The sequence below is a fragment of the Phymastichus coffea genome, unplaced genomic scaffold, assembly GCF_024137745.1.
Source record: "Phymastichus coffea isolate CEN01 unplaced genomic scaffold, Cenicafe_Pcof_1.1 PCOF00100, whole genome shotgun sequence".
Taxonomy (NCBI): domain Eukaryota; kingdom Metazoa; phylum Arthropoda; class Insecta; order Hymenoptera; family Eulophidae; genus Phymastichus; species Phymastichus coffea.
The window spans coordinates 516,152-530,575 of NW_026706911.1; the positions used below are offsets into that span (position 1 = coordinate 516,152).

At 40.1% G+C, this 14,424-nt stretch overlaps 3 protein-coding genes across 5 annotated transcripts in view; 2 read left to right on the forward strand and 1 right to left on the reverse strand.

Annotated features, from left to right (window-relative positions):
- The first annotated feature begins 842 nt into the window (after positions 1-842).
- LOC131670103 (coatomer subunit gamma) lies at positions 843-4,986 on the forward strand. Its single transcript, XM_058945468.1, has 6 exons — positions 843-1,004; positions 1,200-2,301; positions 2,410-2,989; positions 3,082-3,398; positions 4,061-4,256; positions 4,327-4,986. The coding sequence occupies exons 1-6, from the start codon at positions 965-967 to the stop codon at positions 4,708-4,710; spliced, it is 2,619 nt and encodes an 872-aa protein (XP_058801451.1). The 5' UTR covers positions 843-964; the 3' UTR covers positions 4,711-4,986.
- A 179-nt stretch (positions 4,987-5,165) lies between these two features.
- LOC131670110 (methionine aminopeptidase 2) lies at positions 5,166-7,741 on the forward strand. The gene is made up of 5 exons (XM_058945479.1): positions 5,166-5,432; positions 5,729-5,800; positions 6,119-6,849; positions 6,933-7,200; positions 7,536-7,741. The coding sequence occupies exons 1-5, from the start codon at positions 5,291-5,293 to the stop codon at positions 7,739-7,741; spliced, it is 1,419 nt and encodes a 472-aa protein (XP_058801462.1). The 5' UTR covers positions 5,166-5,290.
- A 1,038-nt stretch (positions 7,742-8,779) lies between these two features.
- LOC131670111 (leiomodin-2) overlaps positions 8,780-14,424 on the reverse strand; it is a 31,072-nt gene continuing 25,427 nt past the window's right edge. For all 3 annotated transcript variants that reach the window (XM_058945481.1, XM_058945482.1, XM_058945480.1), the window contains exons 5-7: positions 9,410-9,572; positions 9,110-9,281; positions 8,780-8,919 (exon numbers count right to left, since the gene is read on the reverse strand). In XM_058945481.1, the coding sequence (XP_058801464.1) occupies positions 8,839-8,919; positions 9,110-9,281; positions 9,410-9,572 (416 nt within the window). In that variant the 3' untranslated portion in view covers positions 8,780-8,838. The remainder of the gene's footprint in view (positions 8,920-9,109; positions 9,282-9,409; positions 9,573-14,424) is intronic.

The window sequence follows — 14,424 nt, forward strand, 5'->3', positions numbered from 1 at the left end:
ATTTAGGCAACGAACTTTATTGCTCAATGCTCATTGTCTCCCGCTCTCGGCTTACCGGCAGTATATTGCGGACAGCGGTGGAGGTAATATTTTTTACAGCGTCTAATTTAATTCCTGTCCAAACTTTGACTTTTTATACATCCTGCTTCGTAATAGATTCAGTCATAAAAATTAGAGTATTCGGCTAATGGGCGTCCTTACTAATTCCAATTTTGCAACCGTATTGCAATTTTCTTTTTACAGCTTCTGTCCGTATAATTTCGTTTTATTTATCACTTATACTATTTCATATAATACTAAGCTAATACAAATTTGTTTCTAGAAAGTTACGTGCGATTATATATTATTCGCTGTAAGCATTTTGTTTTTTCGTGTTTTCTAAAAATTATTCGAATATCAGAGCGTGAAAAAGTCGTGTCGCGAAGGACTCGTTACAATGCATCATAAAGAGGCTTGAAGAAAAATCTTAAACAACGTGACTATGGCGTCAATCTTTCATTAACAGATTTTATTTGTCGATTGGGAACATTAAATATATAAATAGACGATGTAAATAAATTAACTAAAAATGAAATTATTTTTAAGATTGTTAATCAAATGATACAGTTTTTATTGTACAACCAATATAGTATTTATCTATTCAATTGGTATAAAAATTGTTCAAAAATTGAATCAACTTCATCGTAAAATATATTAAACTTTTGTTATTGTTTTTCACAATTATATCATTGTCTGTACTAAATTTGTAATCATTTTCCGAAAAAAATTTATATTACAACGTATTACCATAATATACTAGCTCTTACTGAGTTTTGAAAACATAGTAAGCGTACTATATTTTAAAAACTGGCGCCACTTATCAATGCAATCCATACAAATATGGCTGCCGTTTAGTTCACGGCACATTATAGATTTGTGAGCTGACGTGTCTTGTGCTTTCGTACGGTTTTTTAGTTTAGCCAAAATGAATGCTTTTAAACGTGAAAAAAAGGAAGAGGAAGATGGTAAGTATCATTTTTAATATAAATTTCAGTCCTTTATGGTATGTTCTCATTGGTGTTCGTATTAAAACAATGAAATAAGGTTATTTCCGTATACCTGTTTGTCAGCTTTCAAACCTATATCTTTATCAAAATAATAAACATTATCCTATTCTGTATTTAGTTATAGTTCTAACAATAATTCTGTGTTTTAAATAGGGGGGAATCCATTTCAAAATCTGGAAAAGACTTCTGTGCTACAGGAAGCTCGCACCTTCAATGATACTCCAGTTAATCCAAGGAAATGTGCACACATTTTGACTAAAATCTTGTACTTGCTGAATCAAGGAGAACAACTTGGAACAACAGAAGCCACGGAAGCTTTCTTTGCTATGACCAAGCTTTTTCAATCTCGTGATGTTGTGCTCCGCCGTTTAGTGTATCTGGGTATCAAAGAATTAAGTTCTGTTGCCGAAGATGTTATTATTGTTACATCAAGTTTGACAAAGGATATGACGGGCAAGGAAGATCTTTATAGAGCAGCAGCCATTAGAGCATTATGCACAATCACAGACAGTGCAATGTTAGCTACTATTGAAAGATACATGAAACAAGCAATAGTAGATCGCTCTCCAGCAGTTTCAAGTGCTGCTCTAGTGTCTTCTCTCCATCTGACAAGGGTTTCTAGTGATGTTGCAAGGAGATGGGCAAATGAAGCTCAAGAGGCTTTGAATTCTGATAATGTTATGGTTCAGTATCATGCACTGGGTGTACTTTATCAAGCTAGGAAGTCAGACAAGCATGCAGTTATTAAATTAGTAGCAAAGTTAATGAGATCTAGTCCCAAAAGTCCTTATGCAGTTTGTATGTTGATAAGAATGGCCTGCAAGCTATTAGATGAAGTAGACGAAGGATCAGAATTTTTAGAATTCATTGAATCTTGTATTCGTCACAAATCAGAAATGGTAGTTTATGAAGCTGCACATGCATTGGTTAATCTTGGTAGAAGTGGCACAAGAGAAATTGCATCAGCCATCAGTGTTTTACAATTATTCTGTGGCTCTCCCAAACCAGCTCTTAGATTTGCTGCAGTACGCACTTTGAATAAAGTAGCAATGACACATCCAGGAGCGGTAACTTCTTGCAATTTAGATTTGGAAAATTTAATTACTGATTCAAACAGATCAATTGCCACCTTAGCTATTACTACTCTTCTGAAAACTGGTGCAGAAAGCTCTGTGGATCGTCTGATGAAACAGATTGCTACATTTGTATCAGAAATCTCTGATGAATTTAAAGTTGTTGTTGTACAAGCCATCAGGTAATTCCTTTTATACTACAATACATTCATTAAAATTGCTTTGAAAATTTCTCACATTAGTGTGTCTATAACATTCTTATATTAATTAATCTAATTATAATTTTTCAGAGCACTTTGCCAGAAATTCCCACGCAAACATACCGTGCTCATGAACTTTTTGTCGGCAATGTTACGAGACGAAGGAGGTTTGGAGTACAAAGCAGCCATCGTTGATACCATTATCGCAGTGATGGAGGGTAACGCTGAGGCAAAAGAAGCTGGTCTCGCTCATCTGTGTGAATTCATTGAGGATTGCGAGCACACTTCCTTGGCAGTACGCATTCTTCACTTGCTTGGCCAGGAGGGTCCTACGTCGAAGCAACCATCTCGTTACATTCGTTTCATCTACAATCGCGTGATCTTAGAAAGCGCGAGCGTGAGAGCAGCCGCAGTAACTGCGTTGGCACACTTCGCCGCTGCTTGTCCTGCTTTGCTGCCGAATATTCTCGTGCTGTTATCGCGCTGTCAACTCGATTCTGATGACGAAGTTCGCGATAGAGCCACTTATTACTGCACGATTCTTCAGCAAAATGCCGATCCAACAATCTTGCCGCTTGTACAACCACCGCAACTATCAATACCGAGCCTAGAAAGAGCATTAAGAAATTACGTTACATCATCGATGGACGAGGACTTTGACATTTCATTGGTAATTATTGAAATCTCAAACAATTGCTGTATCTATTTTCTGTTGTTTTTTATGATTTGAAAAAAATCGTAAATTTCAATTGTTTTCTGCAGATCCCACCTGCACAAGTAATTGAAGAACCAACGCCAGAAGTGACGGCGGCAGTGAGACCACAGCAGCAAAGACTGACAAGAGAGGAAAGCTACATGGAAAAGCTTACGCAAGTACCGCAACTTGCAGCAATCATTGGCGACTCAATATTGTTCAAATCCTCAACTATCATCGAACTCACGGAATCAGAAACAGAGTACTACGTCAAGTGTATCAAGCATTGTTTCACAGATTTTCTCATTTTGCAATTTGATTGTGTTAATACGCTGGATGATCAGTTCTTGGAAGACGTCAGAGTGGAAATAGAAACGCAAGACACGTATGTATTTTAACGATCCATTTTTATCTTTTGAAACAGTTATAACATTTTATATTATCGTAAAATTGAAAATGAGTCACTGAGCGATTGAGTGTCCATGCAATAATAAGTCCGTTATTAATTAAATCATGATTCTAAACTTGCTTAAAATCATATGTTTATTTACAATGGTCTGATTGTTGTGTTCGCAGTATTACGCGTCGCATCCTCTCGTCTATTCTAGTAAATAAAAGCTAATCCGAACGATATTTAAAGATTGAGTTTAACTCGTCAATCGCGATCCTAGTGTTAGCGAATAATCGCTTACGTAGAATGATGAGGAATGATATTCCAACCTCCTCGGCTCGGTGATCCTCTTATGATGACCAGTGACTTCCTTAATCGAAGGTACGAGGTTTCTTAGAGTCGTTGACCAATCTCGATGTGGGAAACTCCAAAAGGCTGAGAGGTGTTGATCGGAGGGCAGATGCCGCGCGAGTCTCGGTTTTATTTTATTTTGAGCACCATCCCTCATTGCTGTCCACAACTGAAGATATCGCGCCTCGATCAGCTCGCCATCTCGCACAATCGAATCCCGAATCACTCAGAACCGCGAAATATTTGACTTCGCGAAATACGTATGTTACACAGTTCTACGAATTAACTTTTAAAATTTATTTCAGCTACACTTTAGTCTGCGAGGTTCCATGCCCAAAGTTGCCATATAACGAACCAGGCACATGCTACACAGTATTGAAATTTCCCGAGGATCTTCAATCTACGGTCATCACGTGTCCTGCAACAATGAAGTTTATTGCTCATGAATGCGATCCAACGACCGGTTCGGCTGAAGAGCAAGGCTATGATGACGAATATATGGTAAGCATTTTTACGCAGTATAGAAATTTTTATTTAAAATAAGTTGCTAACAAAATGAAAACCGTTATAGTTGGAAGATTTGGAAATAACAGTCAGGGACCAAGTACGCGGACTCGGTGTCCGCAATATCGACTTCGCAAGTGTCTGGGATTCCGCAGAAGCTCGCAACTTTTTCACGCAAGAGCAAGTATTTGCCTTGGGTGCTAGAGTTACTACTATTGAAGCTGCTATTCAAAGTCTAATCACATTCCTCGGTATGGAACCAGCAGAAAGATCCGATCGTGTCAAGTCTGGCGCAGCTCAGCACACACTTTTACTTTCTGGCATGTACAGAGGTGGCAAGGAAGTTTTGGCCAGGGCAAAACTTGCACTTACGGATCAAGTCACCATGCAGTTTACTGTTCGCTCGCAGGATCCCGATGTCGCAGAGCTGATGATTTCTTCTGTTGGTTAAAGATTCCACGACGTCTATTAAAGATTCGGGGTTAAAATTTGTTGTGAGAATTGTGGAGAAAAATAGCGAATTTTTTTATGATCTTGTGTCGAAGTGTAGACGCATTATAGGTACTATTGAGTATTTTTGAAGAATAGCAAGGATGTTTATTTGTTGTCTTGAACGTGACTATTATTAATTTTAAGAAAAAATTACTGTATAACTGTGAGACAATTGTATTTTTTTATAAATTTCAATTGTGTATTTAAGTATGATTATTATAAAAATACAAATATTATCAGACAAGCGTTCAATTTTTATAATGCGTATACTTGTCAGATATATGCGTTTAATTGCAGATACCTACGCTATCGATAGATTCTCCAATTGAGAAATTAAAGAGGGCGTATGATGTATTAGCACACGAATGTGGTCAACGGTGCACTGTGTGCTATTTCTGCGTAAGCGTAGCATACATAGTTTCTCATAGCTATTCGACTCCAGCGCGTTACGGTTGTAGCTCGAGTCTGGCTCACTCGCAGTCGCGGCATCGTGTTTTTTTGTTCCCGCGAGTAAGGTTTTTTTGCGAGTCAATTCGAAAATGGCCGCTGTACTCGACGAAGTCGGCAAGTCCGCGGAAAAGCTCGTTGACGAGGAGAAAGACGAAATCATCGACGACGCTGATCAGGCTGGCCTAGAAGCGTCCAAGAAGAAGAAAAAGAAAAAGAAGAAGAAGAAGGCCGGTGTGTGCAGTCAATACGATTATTGTTTTTTTAGGTTCATCTTTACAAGCATGCCGACATGCTCTCATATGTTGCTCGCGATTATTTGCTTTTACAATTGTGCAACAAGCTAACGATTTTACAATGTAGTTGTATGATGTGAATATAAATGATTTTTACGATAGGATTTTGCTAATAATAACTGATTTTTTGGTTAGAATGTGGGCATACGTTAATGACTCGTGGGAGCACGTGTTGATAACGTTTGAAATTATAATTATGTTAAATTGTTGCTAAGTGATCATATGTGCTTATAGATTCTGGAGAAGCAAGCGCAGATGTTCCAGAAGGTGAAGATGAAAAATCTAAGAATGACAAAATTGACGAAGGTTTGATAATTTTTTTTTACGTTATATTAATAAATAGTAGAGTAGTGACGCTTTCAATACGGTTTATGTTTATAAAACCGACAGCGCACTATCGGTACCCTCAGTTTTAGAATAATGTTTTTAAAATGTATAGATGTGAATTGACCTTGACAAATTATTAAGCTAGGATTTATTATAGAATAGAGTTTTAACAATCTCGTTGAATAAAATTATTAATATTATTAATTTTTATTTAATTTCAAGTACCACTTACAACTTGAGAATCTATTGACCAATTGTTATTTTACATCTTTATATATATATTTAATCTATTTATAGGTGTCGGTGAAAATGGAACAGAAGATGCAGCTGAAAATGATGATAAATCTGAAGAGAAGAAAAAGAAAAAGCGCAAGAATAAGGGGAAAGGAGCAAATAAGGATCCAATAGCTTTCCCAGTTGTAACCTTGTATCCAGATGGTAATTTTCCTATCGGTGAAATAATGGAACATCCTGCAGCTCATGGCATTGACGAGAGCAAAGCCAAACACAGGTTTACAAGTGAAGAAGCAAGAGCTCTGGATCGCTCTCAGAATGATATGTACAATGAAGCTAGATTGGCTGCTGAAGCTCACAGACGTACTAGGAAGCATATTAAGAATTGGATAAAACCAGGCATGACCATGATTGAGATTTGCGAAGAATTAGAAACTGTTGCCAGGAGACTCATTGGTGAAAATGGTCTTAAAGCTGGTTTAGCCTTTCCAACTGGATGTTCTAGAAATAACTGTGCAGCACATTATACACCAAATGCTGGTGATAAAACTGTTCTTGAATATGATGATGTGACAAAGATTGACTTTGGCACTCATATTAATGGACGTATCATTGATTGTGCATTTACCCTTGCATTTAATCCAAAGTATGATAAACTCATTGAAGCTGTTCGTGAAGCTACGAATACTGGTATTAAAGCAGCTGGAATAGATGTTCAGTTATGTGATGTTGGAGCTGCCATTCAGGAGGTCATGGAATCTTATGAAGTTGAAATTGATGGAAAAACTTATCAGGTAATAGACAATTATTATATAATAACAATGCTGCAAGTTATGAAGTAATGCTTATCGCACTAACTCAATTATTATGTTTGAAGGTAAAATCTATTAGGAACCTAAATGGTCACTCCATAGCACCTTATCGAATCCATGCTGGAAAAACTGTGCCAATTGTTAAAGGTGGAGAAGCTACAAGGATGGAAGAGAATGAATTTTATGCTATTGAAACTTTTGGATCTACTGGAAAGGGCATGGTTCATGATGATTATGATTGTTCTCATTATATGAAGACTTTTGATTCTGGCTTTGTTCCATTGAGGTTACAGAGTAGTAAATCACTTCTCAATACAATCAACAAACAGTTTGGTAAGTATCCATTATAAAATAAAATAAAACTTGATGGTAATTATTCAAAAGAATAGGTAGATTGCTTTGTCAATGATAAATTTTATTCAATCAATATAGTTTTCATATTTATTTAATTACAACAGTTTACATTTTTACATATCGATTACAGACTAAATTTAATATTCTAAAATATATTTTTCCTCAATCATCTAATAGATATTTATTCATAGTAAATATCGATTTTCAAAGGGAAATCTCCATTTTGATTTTTAAACATTCATTTAATGTAAATGAGGTACAATCTAACATGATATACTCACTGAATTGTTAAAAGCTACTTATTATCATTTTAGGTACACTAGCGTTTTGTAAACGTTGGTTAGATCGTGCCGGCTGTACCAAATATCAAATGGCTTTGAAAGATCTCTGTGATAAGGGTGCAATTGAAGCTTACCCACCACTGGTTGACGTCAAAGGATCCTATACTGCTCAGTTCGAGCACACGATCGTATTGCGACCCACGTGTAAGGAAGTCATTTCGCGTGGCGACGACTATTAAAACGCAAGTCTTCACAAAAATTATCAACTCTATTGTCAAAAACACTGTAACAATTTTTTTAAAATCCATATATGTCTTGAGATGAGCTTTTAGAGTATTGTATTCTGTATTTTTAATTATAGTGACAGTGAATAACACGTTGTACAGGTTACTTCAGAAAGCACTTCAATTAAAAATTTTTTGGTACTCTGAAGGAGTGTTGATGTGGCATTAAAGTTGATAATCGAATTTGTTTGCAATCAAATGCATTAAGAGTTTTGTCACTGTATTTTTTTTCTTTTTTCATTTTGTAATTATGTAAACACGTTATACAAGTAACGACATTCTCTGTATAATCTTGCGTGCTGATTGATAAGTTGATTTTCTGGCTTGCTTTTTCTCTCAAAAGAAAATTGTGAGCTGGAAGAATGATGAAGCGAATCGAATAAAATGATTAGAATTTTTATTTGAATCTTTAATATCAATATTTTCTTTTATACATTCGTGTTATCTATAGTAGATCGATAATTATTATAATAGATCAAATACTCGTATAGAAAATAAAAAAATCAGCAATTACTTTTGATCCGTTGGCGTAGCTAACGTGTTAATACTCTCTTAAAATTATCGCGAGTTTTGTTAATCAAATGCAAATGCATAACCGGTTCAGACGTTATAACTAATAATGCGCCCTAATAAAATATCGTACAAGTAAGGCCTTAGTCGAAGACTCAAGACTATTCCGCAGCTGTCTTTCTCAACAGTTGATTGCCACGTTTGTTTTTCTTAATTTTCACTTTTCGGAGCTGGTCCCAAGGTTCAAATTGCACAGATCGATCGGTACGTTATTCCGTTCGTTACATACGTGTACGAAGATATATAAATATAATGTGGTGAGGTATAGGCAAAAGGACTCACACAAGTTATTTTAGCTTTCCCTGCTTAGAGCTATTTACACGCAGTTGTGAAAAAGCTTTCGCTTCAAAGAAACTTAAGATTCTCCAGTGCGTATAATATACTCGTTGTTTTTTACATAGATATTTGCGATGAGTTGTTTAACGCTTGTTTATCAGTAAAATAAAATCGATTCCTTTAATGTGTCTGGACAGCTATGTGCTTCACTGAGATTCCGTGCGTGACCGCAATTTTGCCCTCGCGGTCGCCAAGGGATTAAGCGGCTCCGTTGGTTGAGGTTGTTGCTGTAAACACAAGATAAATCTAAGTGCTCGTTTGGTGTCATTACAAAAGCGACCTAGTTTTCTTCTCGAAAGTTCATTTAGTGAAAAGAATAAATGGCATTATACGTTGTTATCGGGTCAATAGTAGAAATATTTAAATGGTTTTGAGAGTTGGTAATAAAATAGTACGGAGTCGCGAAAGCGAGCTTACCGACTGCTGTATGTGTTTCGCTCTTTGTTCGATGGCCCGCTGCAAAGCCGTTCGTGGATCACTTTTGTACGTTTCCTCCCTTTCTCTCTCGGCTTCTTTGCGAGACACCATTTCTCTGTGTCTCTCCAATGCTCGCTGGAGTTCGGACTTTTGATTAAGGACATTTTTGCCCCTGTAAATTGAAAGAAACAATGATCGAATTCGAGGCACAGGCTTCGAAATGCCTGCGGCCCTACGAAAATGGTAAAAAAACAGCTTGGAAACGAGAACAAAAACAATGAAATGTCGCGCGTGACATACATTTTTTGGTTGAACAGCAGTTCCCTGTGAAGATCTTTGTGGTTGGTGGAAGTTAAACATGGATTGTACGGCTTGCGGGGTAGGATGAGGCCATCTGGACCCATGTGTGGCGCAGGTGGCGGCGGCGGTGGAACTCCCAAAACCGGTGCCATTCTCTCCTTTCCTGCACATGCACAAGATAACATCCTCATTAGCGCATTTCTTTCTTTCGAAACGAGACTACTATTCGTTAAAACAATTTGCGCAGTATTATTCGATGAACAACATTATATCGCTAGTTCAAGACAACGTCGATAACAATCTTCATTGTTGACAAGCTGTTGTTAGCTGCTGTGGTAGAATAGTTTATCAAGCACTGAGCGATACCAACGGTAAGCACTATTCGTAAGCAGAAGCAGTCGAAGTATGCGCTCGAGAATTCGAGGTACATTCGAATTCGATCGAAGAGTTGTCGCAGAGATATATTTAAGGCACCGATCGAACGCTGCGTCCAATATTTTTGCCGACACAGTTTCGTCGTAGTCGCGCGAACGGTTATTGTCGAGAAAAAAAAAAAGGGTGAACGGGGAAAAAAAACCAAACGACCAAAACAGAAGAGGCATCGCAATCGGTCGCGTCCGATCGAAAACAATTCAGGAAGCAAACTCGACGAACCGGACGAAGAGATAAGGCTACGTATACGGAACCTTCCAAAAAGGCGACCCTCGATCGCACCGTCGAAGCGATTTCCTCCTCCCCTTCCGACTCGAACATCGTGCTACTGGCTCGCGCATGTGACACTATACTGTCCGCGAGGCGGCATTCCCCGCGTGTATATCAAAAGAACCCAAGCCGCGCAACGTATATATCTGTTTTTGCGTAAGGCTTCGTCGACAGTCGCGACCTAATTGGATATACGGAAGTGCGAGGAAGAGCCAAGGTTGCGAGAGCAAGCGTCGTATGTGCACTGGATCTGACCCTCTGCGAGAACGCGTGTCTTTTTACTATTCTTCAATTTTTTCGTTTCGGTGTCGAGATACGTAATTTAGCTGTATATGCTTCGCTGTACGTGTACACACACACACACGCACGCACATTTATGTACATGCCGTTCGATCACCATTTCATTCCGATACGACGTACACAATACGACGTACTCGAGCTGTGTGTGCCGCACTTGCGCTCGAATGTAAATATTGACTCGTCGGCCGTCGCGATCATCCAAAACTTTTCACGGTTCACGTGTACGCGCCGCGGGCAAGCGTTCCGAGCGCGTGACGCGCGTCCGAAAACCGACGCAGCCGCGTAAAAAGTTTAACGTCGCCGGCAATTTGAGAGCGCGGGCATAGCAGGCGTTGACCCAATTGCGCTCACACCGGAGCCGCGATTTTTTTTCTTTTGTCGTGCTTTTATTTCTTTTCAGATCGTCGTTCGCGCGCGCGAGCCAACCGGAGTGCGGCGCCGATACGTCGACGGTGCTCCAATTTTCGGGTGCGTATAGCAAATCAATTTGCTCGACCGTAATGAGGCGCGCGCTGGCCGAAACATGGCAATCGGACAACATTATTTGCAGGCAAAACTGAGACTAAGCGACGTCGTTCCGTGCAGCGCATACGAAAATTTTTATCGCGCCGCTGGCGTCGGTTTTCTCCCGCGCGCAAGACAAACATAGAAATTCGGCGTGGCGAGTAATGGCATAGAAAGCACTCGTGCATATATGCTGCTTCAAGGATAATTATGCGAGCTCCTTTTTAAACGCGCGCAGCCGCGAGATTAGCAATTGCCATTGTTTATTTTGGCGCGCGCGCGAAAAGACGATGTGCGACTTCGATAAACAAAATGACGGCGCGAGTGTTATACATTTTCTCCGCGACATATATATCGATTCGTGCCCAATGGGAACATTTAGTTTAGCGACATAACGTCTCTCAAGAAAAGGAGAATAAATGCTCTGACTTTCTTGTAGCGGCAACAAAACGACGTCGATTTACCGATACCAAGACTTTCTGAATTCTGCAGTGACACGTATAACAGCGACATTCCCCCTCCTGCCCTTCCGGACGATGAATCGCATAATTGATCGAGCCGGAGGTGCAAGAGAAATGCATTTTTTGCAATCGAGTTCTCTACCACGACGTGCTTGAAAGCCGTCCGCGTCTCGGTTTTTTTTGCGACGAGAATTTTATTTGGACTAAAAAAAAATCAAAAAGACCTTTATAAACCGCGAACGACGATTTAATTTCACTTTCACTCGTGAATCGGGAAATTGCGATTCGCCGCGCGCAGCACTATCAAACCGCTGTAACGATGCGGTTGGAGACGCATTTTTTCCCTCGTTTCTATTAAACTTTCATACGGGCATTTAAGAAAAGTGCCTTCCTGTCTACCGACGCCAATGTTAATTTTCAAGACCTATGTATGATAGGAAAAAATTTTTCCTTTTTCTCCTTCGCGCAATTGAATAATACAACGCTCTTACGTAAAATATACAATTCTGATATGTAGAGAAAGCGTTTTCCCGCGAAAAATGAATCGTATGATATTGCAACAAACAATTAAGAATCTTCAGTGTGCCTAATTGAAACGTTATGACGTACAAACTAACGCGGTCTGCAATCGAAACGCCCGATCTCACAATTATCCTCGTATACCTACGAAAATAACAATTTTGCCCATCTGCGGGCAAACTCGTTCTTTTCTTTTTCTCTTTTGGCAAAACGATCGCTTTCACCGAATAAACGACATTATGCAACGTGCGCCCGTGGTGCAATCTCGATTATCATTGCTATTGCGCACGCAGTATGTTTTTAATGTTGTTAATTAAGAGGCCCGTCTCAGCGCGAAGCACAAAAGAGCTGAGCAGTCGCCATAAGGAAATCAGCTCCGCGGCACTTTCACTGAGAATTGCAAAACAATGCAGCGTGCGAAAGCCGACACTTTTTTTTTCAGCTCGCTCGGCCTATCGATCCTCTCCGCTATGGAAGAGAATTTAATGATGGACTGTATCTCCCCTACTCCTTGATATTTCGCTGCCTTTCTCTCTGCAGTTTCCTTTTGTTTGCGAGATCTATCGCGAAATTTTCACGGAGCGGCAGCTAAGTATCGCGGTGGTTTTGCGTAGCATTGATATTTTGCAGCGAGTAAGCGCACAAAGATTCTTTCGCAGCTGGCGAGTAAATAAGGTTCAGCGATACCGCCTTGCAATTCGCGCAAATGACAATGTAAATATTGATATTTGATAACGTTAATCAAGTCGACGCCAGATAATGCAATCTCGTAAGATTTTTTTTTGTTATGCAATAGCACGGATGATAAATAAATTGACGATCCAATCTCATCGAAACGTTCTAGCTTCTCAAGTTTTTACGGAAGAAAAAAGAATGAGAGCGGGCGTCGATTCGCGCGCGAACCGTCAAGCCCAAAAGGCCTCGTATCAAATAAAACGCAATCGCAGGTAATCCGAGCGAGAGACCTGCTGAGAAATACATATGAAAAAATGCAGGATAGCGAGGTAATCGCTCAATGACGCGCCACGTCGGAAGGAGCAGCAGAGAGAGAGAGAGAGAAAAAAAAAAGAGCCGGGCGCAGTGTGTCGGCAAATCGAAAAGCAATCTCGCGGCCGACTGCGTGTACAGAGCCCGAGGCGCAGTGGCAATCTCGGGCGCGCCAGAGCGGGAGGGTCAAAATTAAGCCCCGAGCCGCGCAGGTTAACGACCGGATGCAGCTGCTGCATTTCTACCTGTGCGCGTTGGATTTTTTTCGTTTCTTCCGCGACGGCGAGGGAGTACGTGTCTTTGAGAAACAAAATTGCCCCCCCCCCCCGGCAACGTTCCTTTTGTTTTTCCTACCCGTGCGTTCGTTTGTTAAACAAACGCGCGAACGCCGCGCTCGTCCCCTTCGCTCCTTCGCGCTCGATTCGAATGGGCGAAGCGCGCCGCTGCTTTCTTCGTCCTGCCGCACGTCGACGAACCCTTTGGAAACGCGCGGCGGCGATTCGCAAAGCCATCGATCGGGCAATAAAGAGATAGATCGCGCAACGGAAACTCATCGGCGCAGGTAGGAAGGCGCTTGCGGGATGCATATTTCGTTTTTGCTCGCGAGCGATCGTTGCGAATCCCGATGGCAATTTGCCGCAGCTCGCATACCTGGCGCGCGAAGGTTTTCGCAAGATCAACGACCCGACTCGATTTTAATCAGCCGTCCGACACTTGATGAGCCTCTCGCGCTCTCTCGGCGACTTGATCCGCTGCATCGTTAAGCCTTTTAATTGAGGAACGAACTCGATCGATGCTACGTACTTTATTACAAAGAGGAGCAACTCGGAAGCGGCTTTCGCGTAGACACGTCGTTCGCAGACGTGCCAAATCGCGCGATCACCGTTTAAAGAGAAGATGCGAGCAGCTTCGACTTTAACGAGCTGAAAGTGAAACTTTTTGTACTTTTTCGCGCGCGAATGTCGACGACCTTTACAGTTACAAAATTTCAAGGGGGGAAAAAATGAGAGTGAACAACTCGTTAATGCGCGGATGTGTTCGACCATTGGTCTCGTACGCGTGACGTTCGGCCGACTGGCTTTGTGTACCTTTTAGTTTGCAGCGGACACTTTTTGATTTATGAAAGTTTCTATGCGATTCGACGACGCTGCATATGTACTTTTGCATGAGTATTTCTTTTTTTTCTACTTTGAAATTCTAATGATATTTGTTCAAGTAAGTATATCCAGTAGACGGAGCTCGTTAAAATAAAATACTTTCAGATAAGTCATTTCGAAAATCAATCTTACAATTTTGTCAGTACGACTTTCACTGAAAAACTAACAAGTATACTTTTTTCCAGAATTGTAAAACTCCATCGAATTAAAAAATCGTCAAGCTGTGATATGTACACACGTTCTTCTGATTCAAGATGAACATTGATTGTCACACTTGAATGAATTTGCAAGTGGGGACATAAATGCGACTCTTTTAACTATTCCAACTTGTCAGTGTATATTGCAAAAAAATTGCGCGCGCGACTGTCCGAATCCTCTAAAATTG

Coding starts and splice junctions, on each gene's coding strand:
- LOC131670110 (XM_058945479.1), top strand. CDS start 5,291: ATGGCCGCTGTACTCGACGAAGTCGGCAAGTCCGCGGAAAAGCTCGTT. Junction 5,433..5,728: donor AAAGAAGAAGAAGAAGGCCG/GTGTGTGCAGTC, acceptor ATGTGCTTATAG/ATTCTGGAGAAGCAAGCGCA. Junction 5,801..6,118: donor GAATGACAAAATTGACGAAG/GTTTGATAATTT, acceptor ATCTATTTATAG/GTGTCGGTGAAAATGGAACA.
- LOC131670103 (XM_058945468.1), top strand. CDS start 965: ATGAATGCTTTTAAACGTGAAAAAAAGGAAGAGGAAGATG. Junction 2,990..3,081: donor AGGACTTTGACATTTCATTG/GTAATTATTGAA, acceptor TGTTTTCTGCAG/ATCCCACCTGCACAAGTAAT. Junction 4,257..4,326: donor GCTATGATGACGAATATATG/GTAAGCATTTTT, acceptor AAACCGTTATAG/TTGGAAGATTTGGAAATAAC.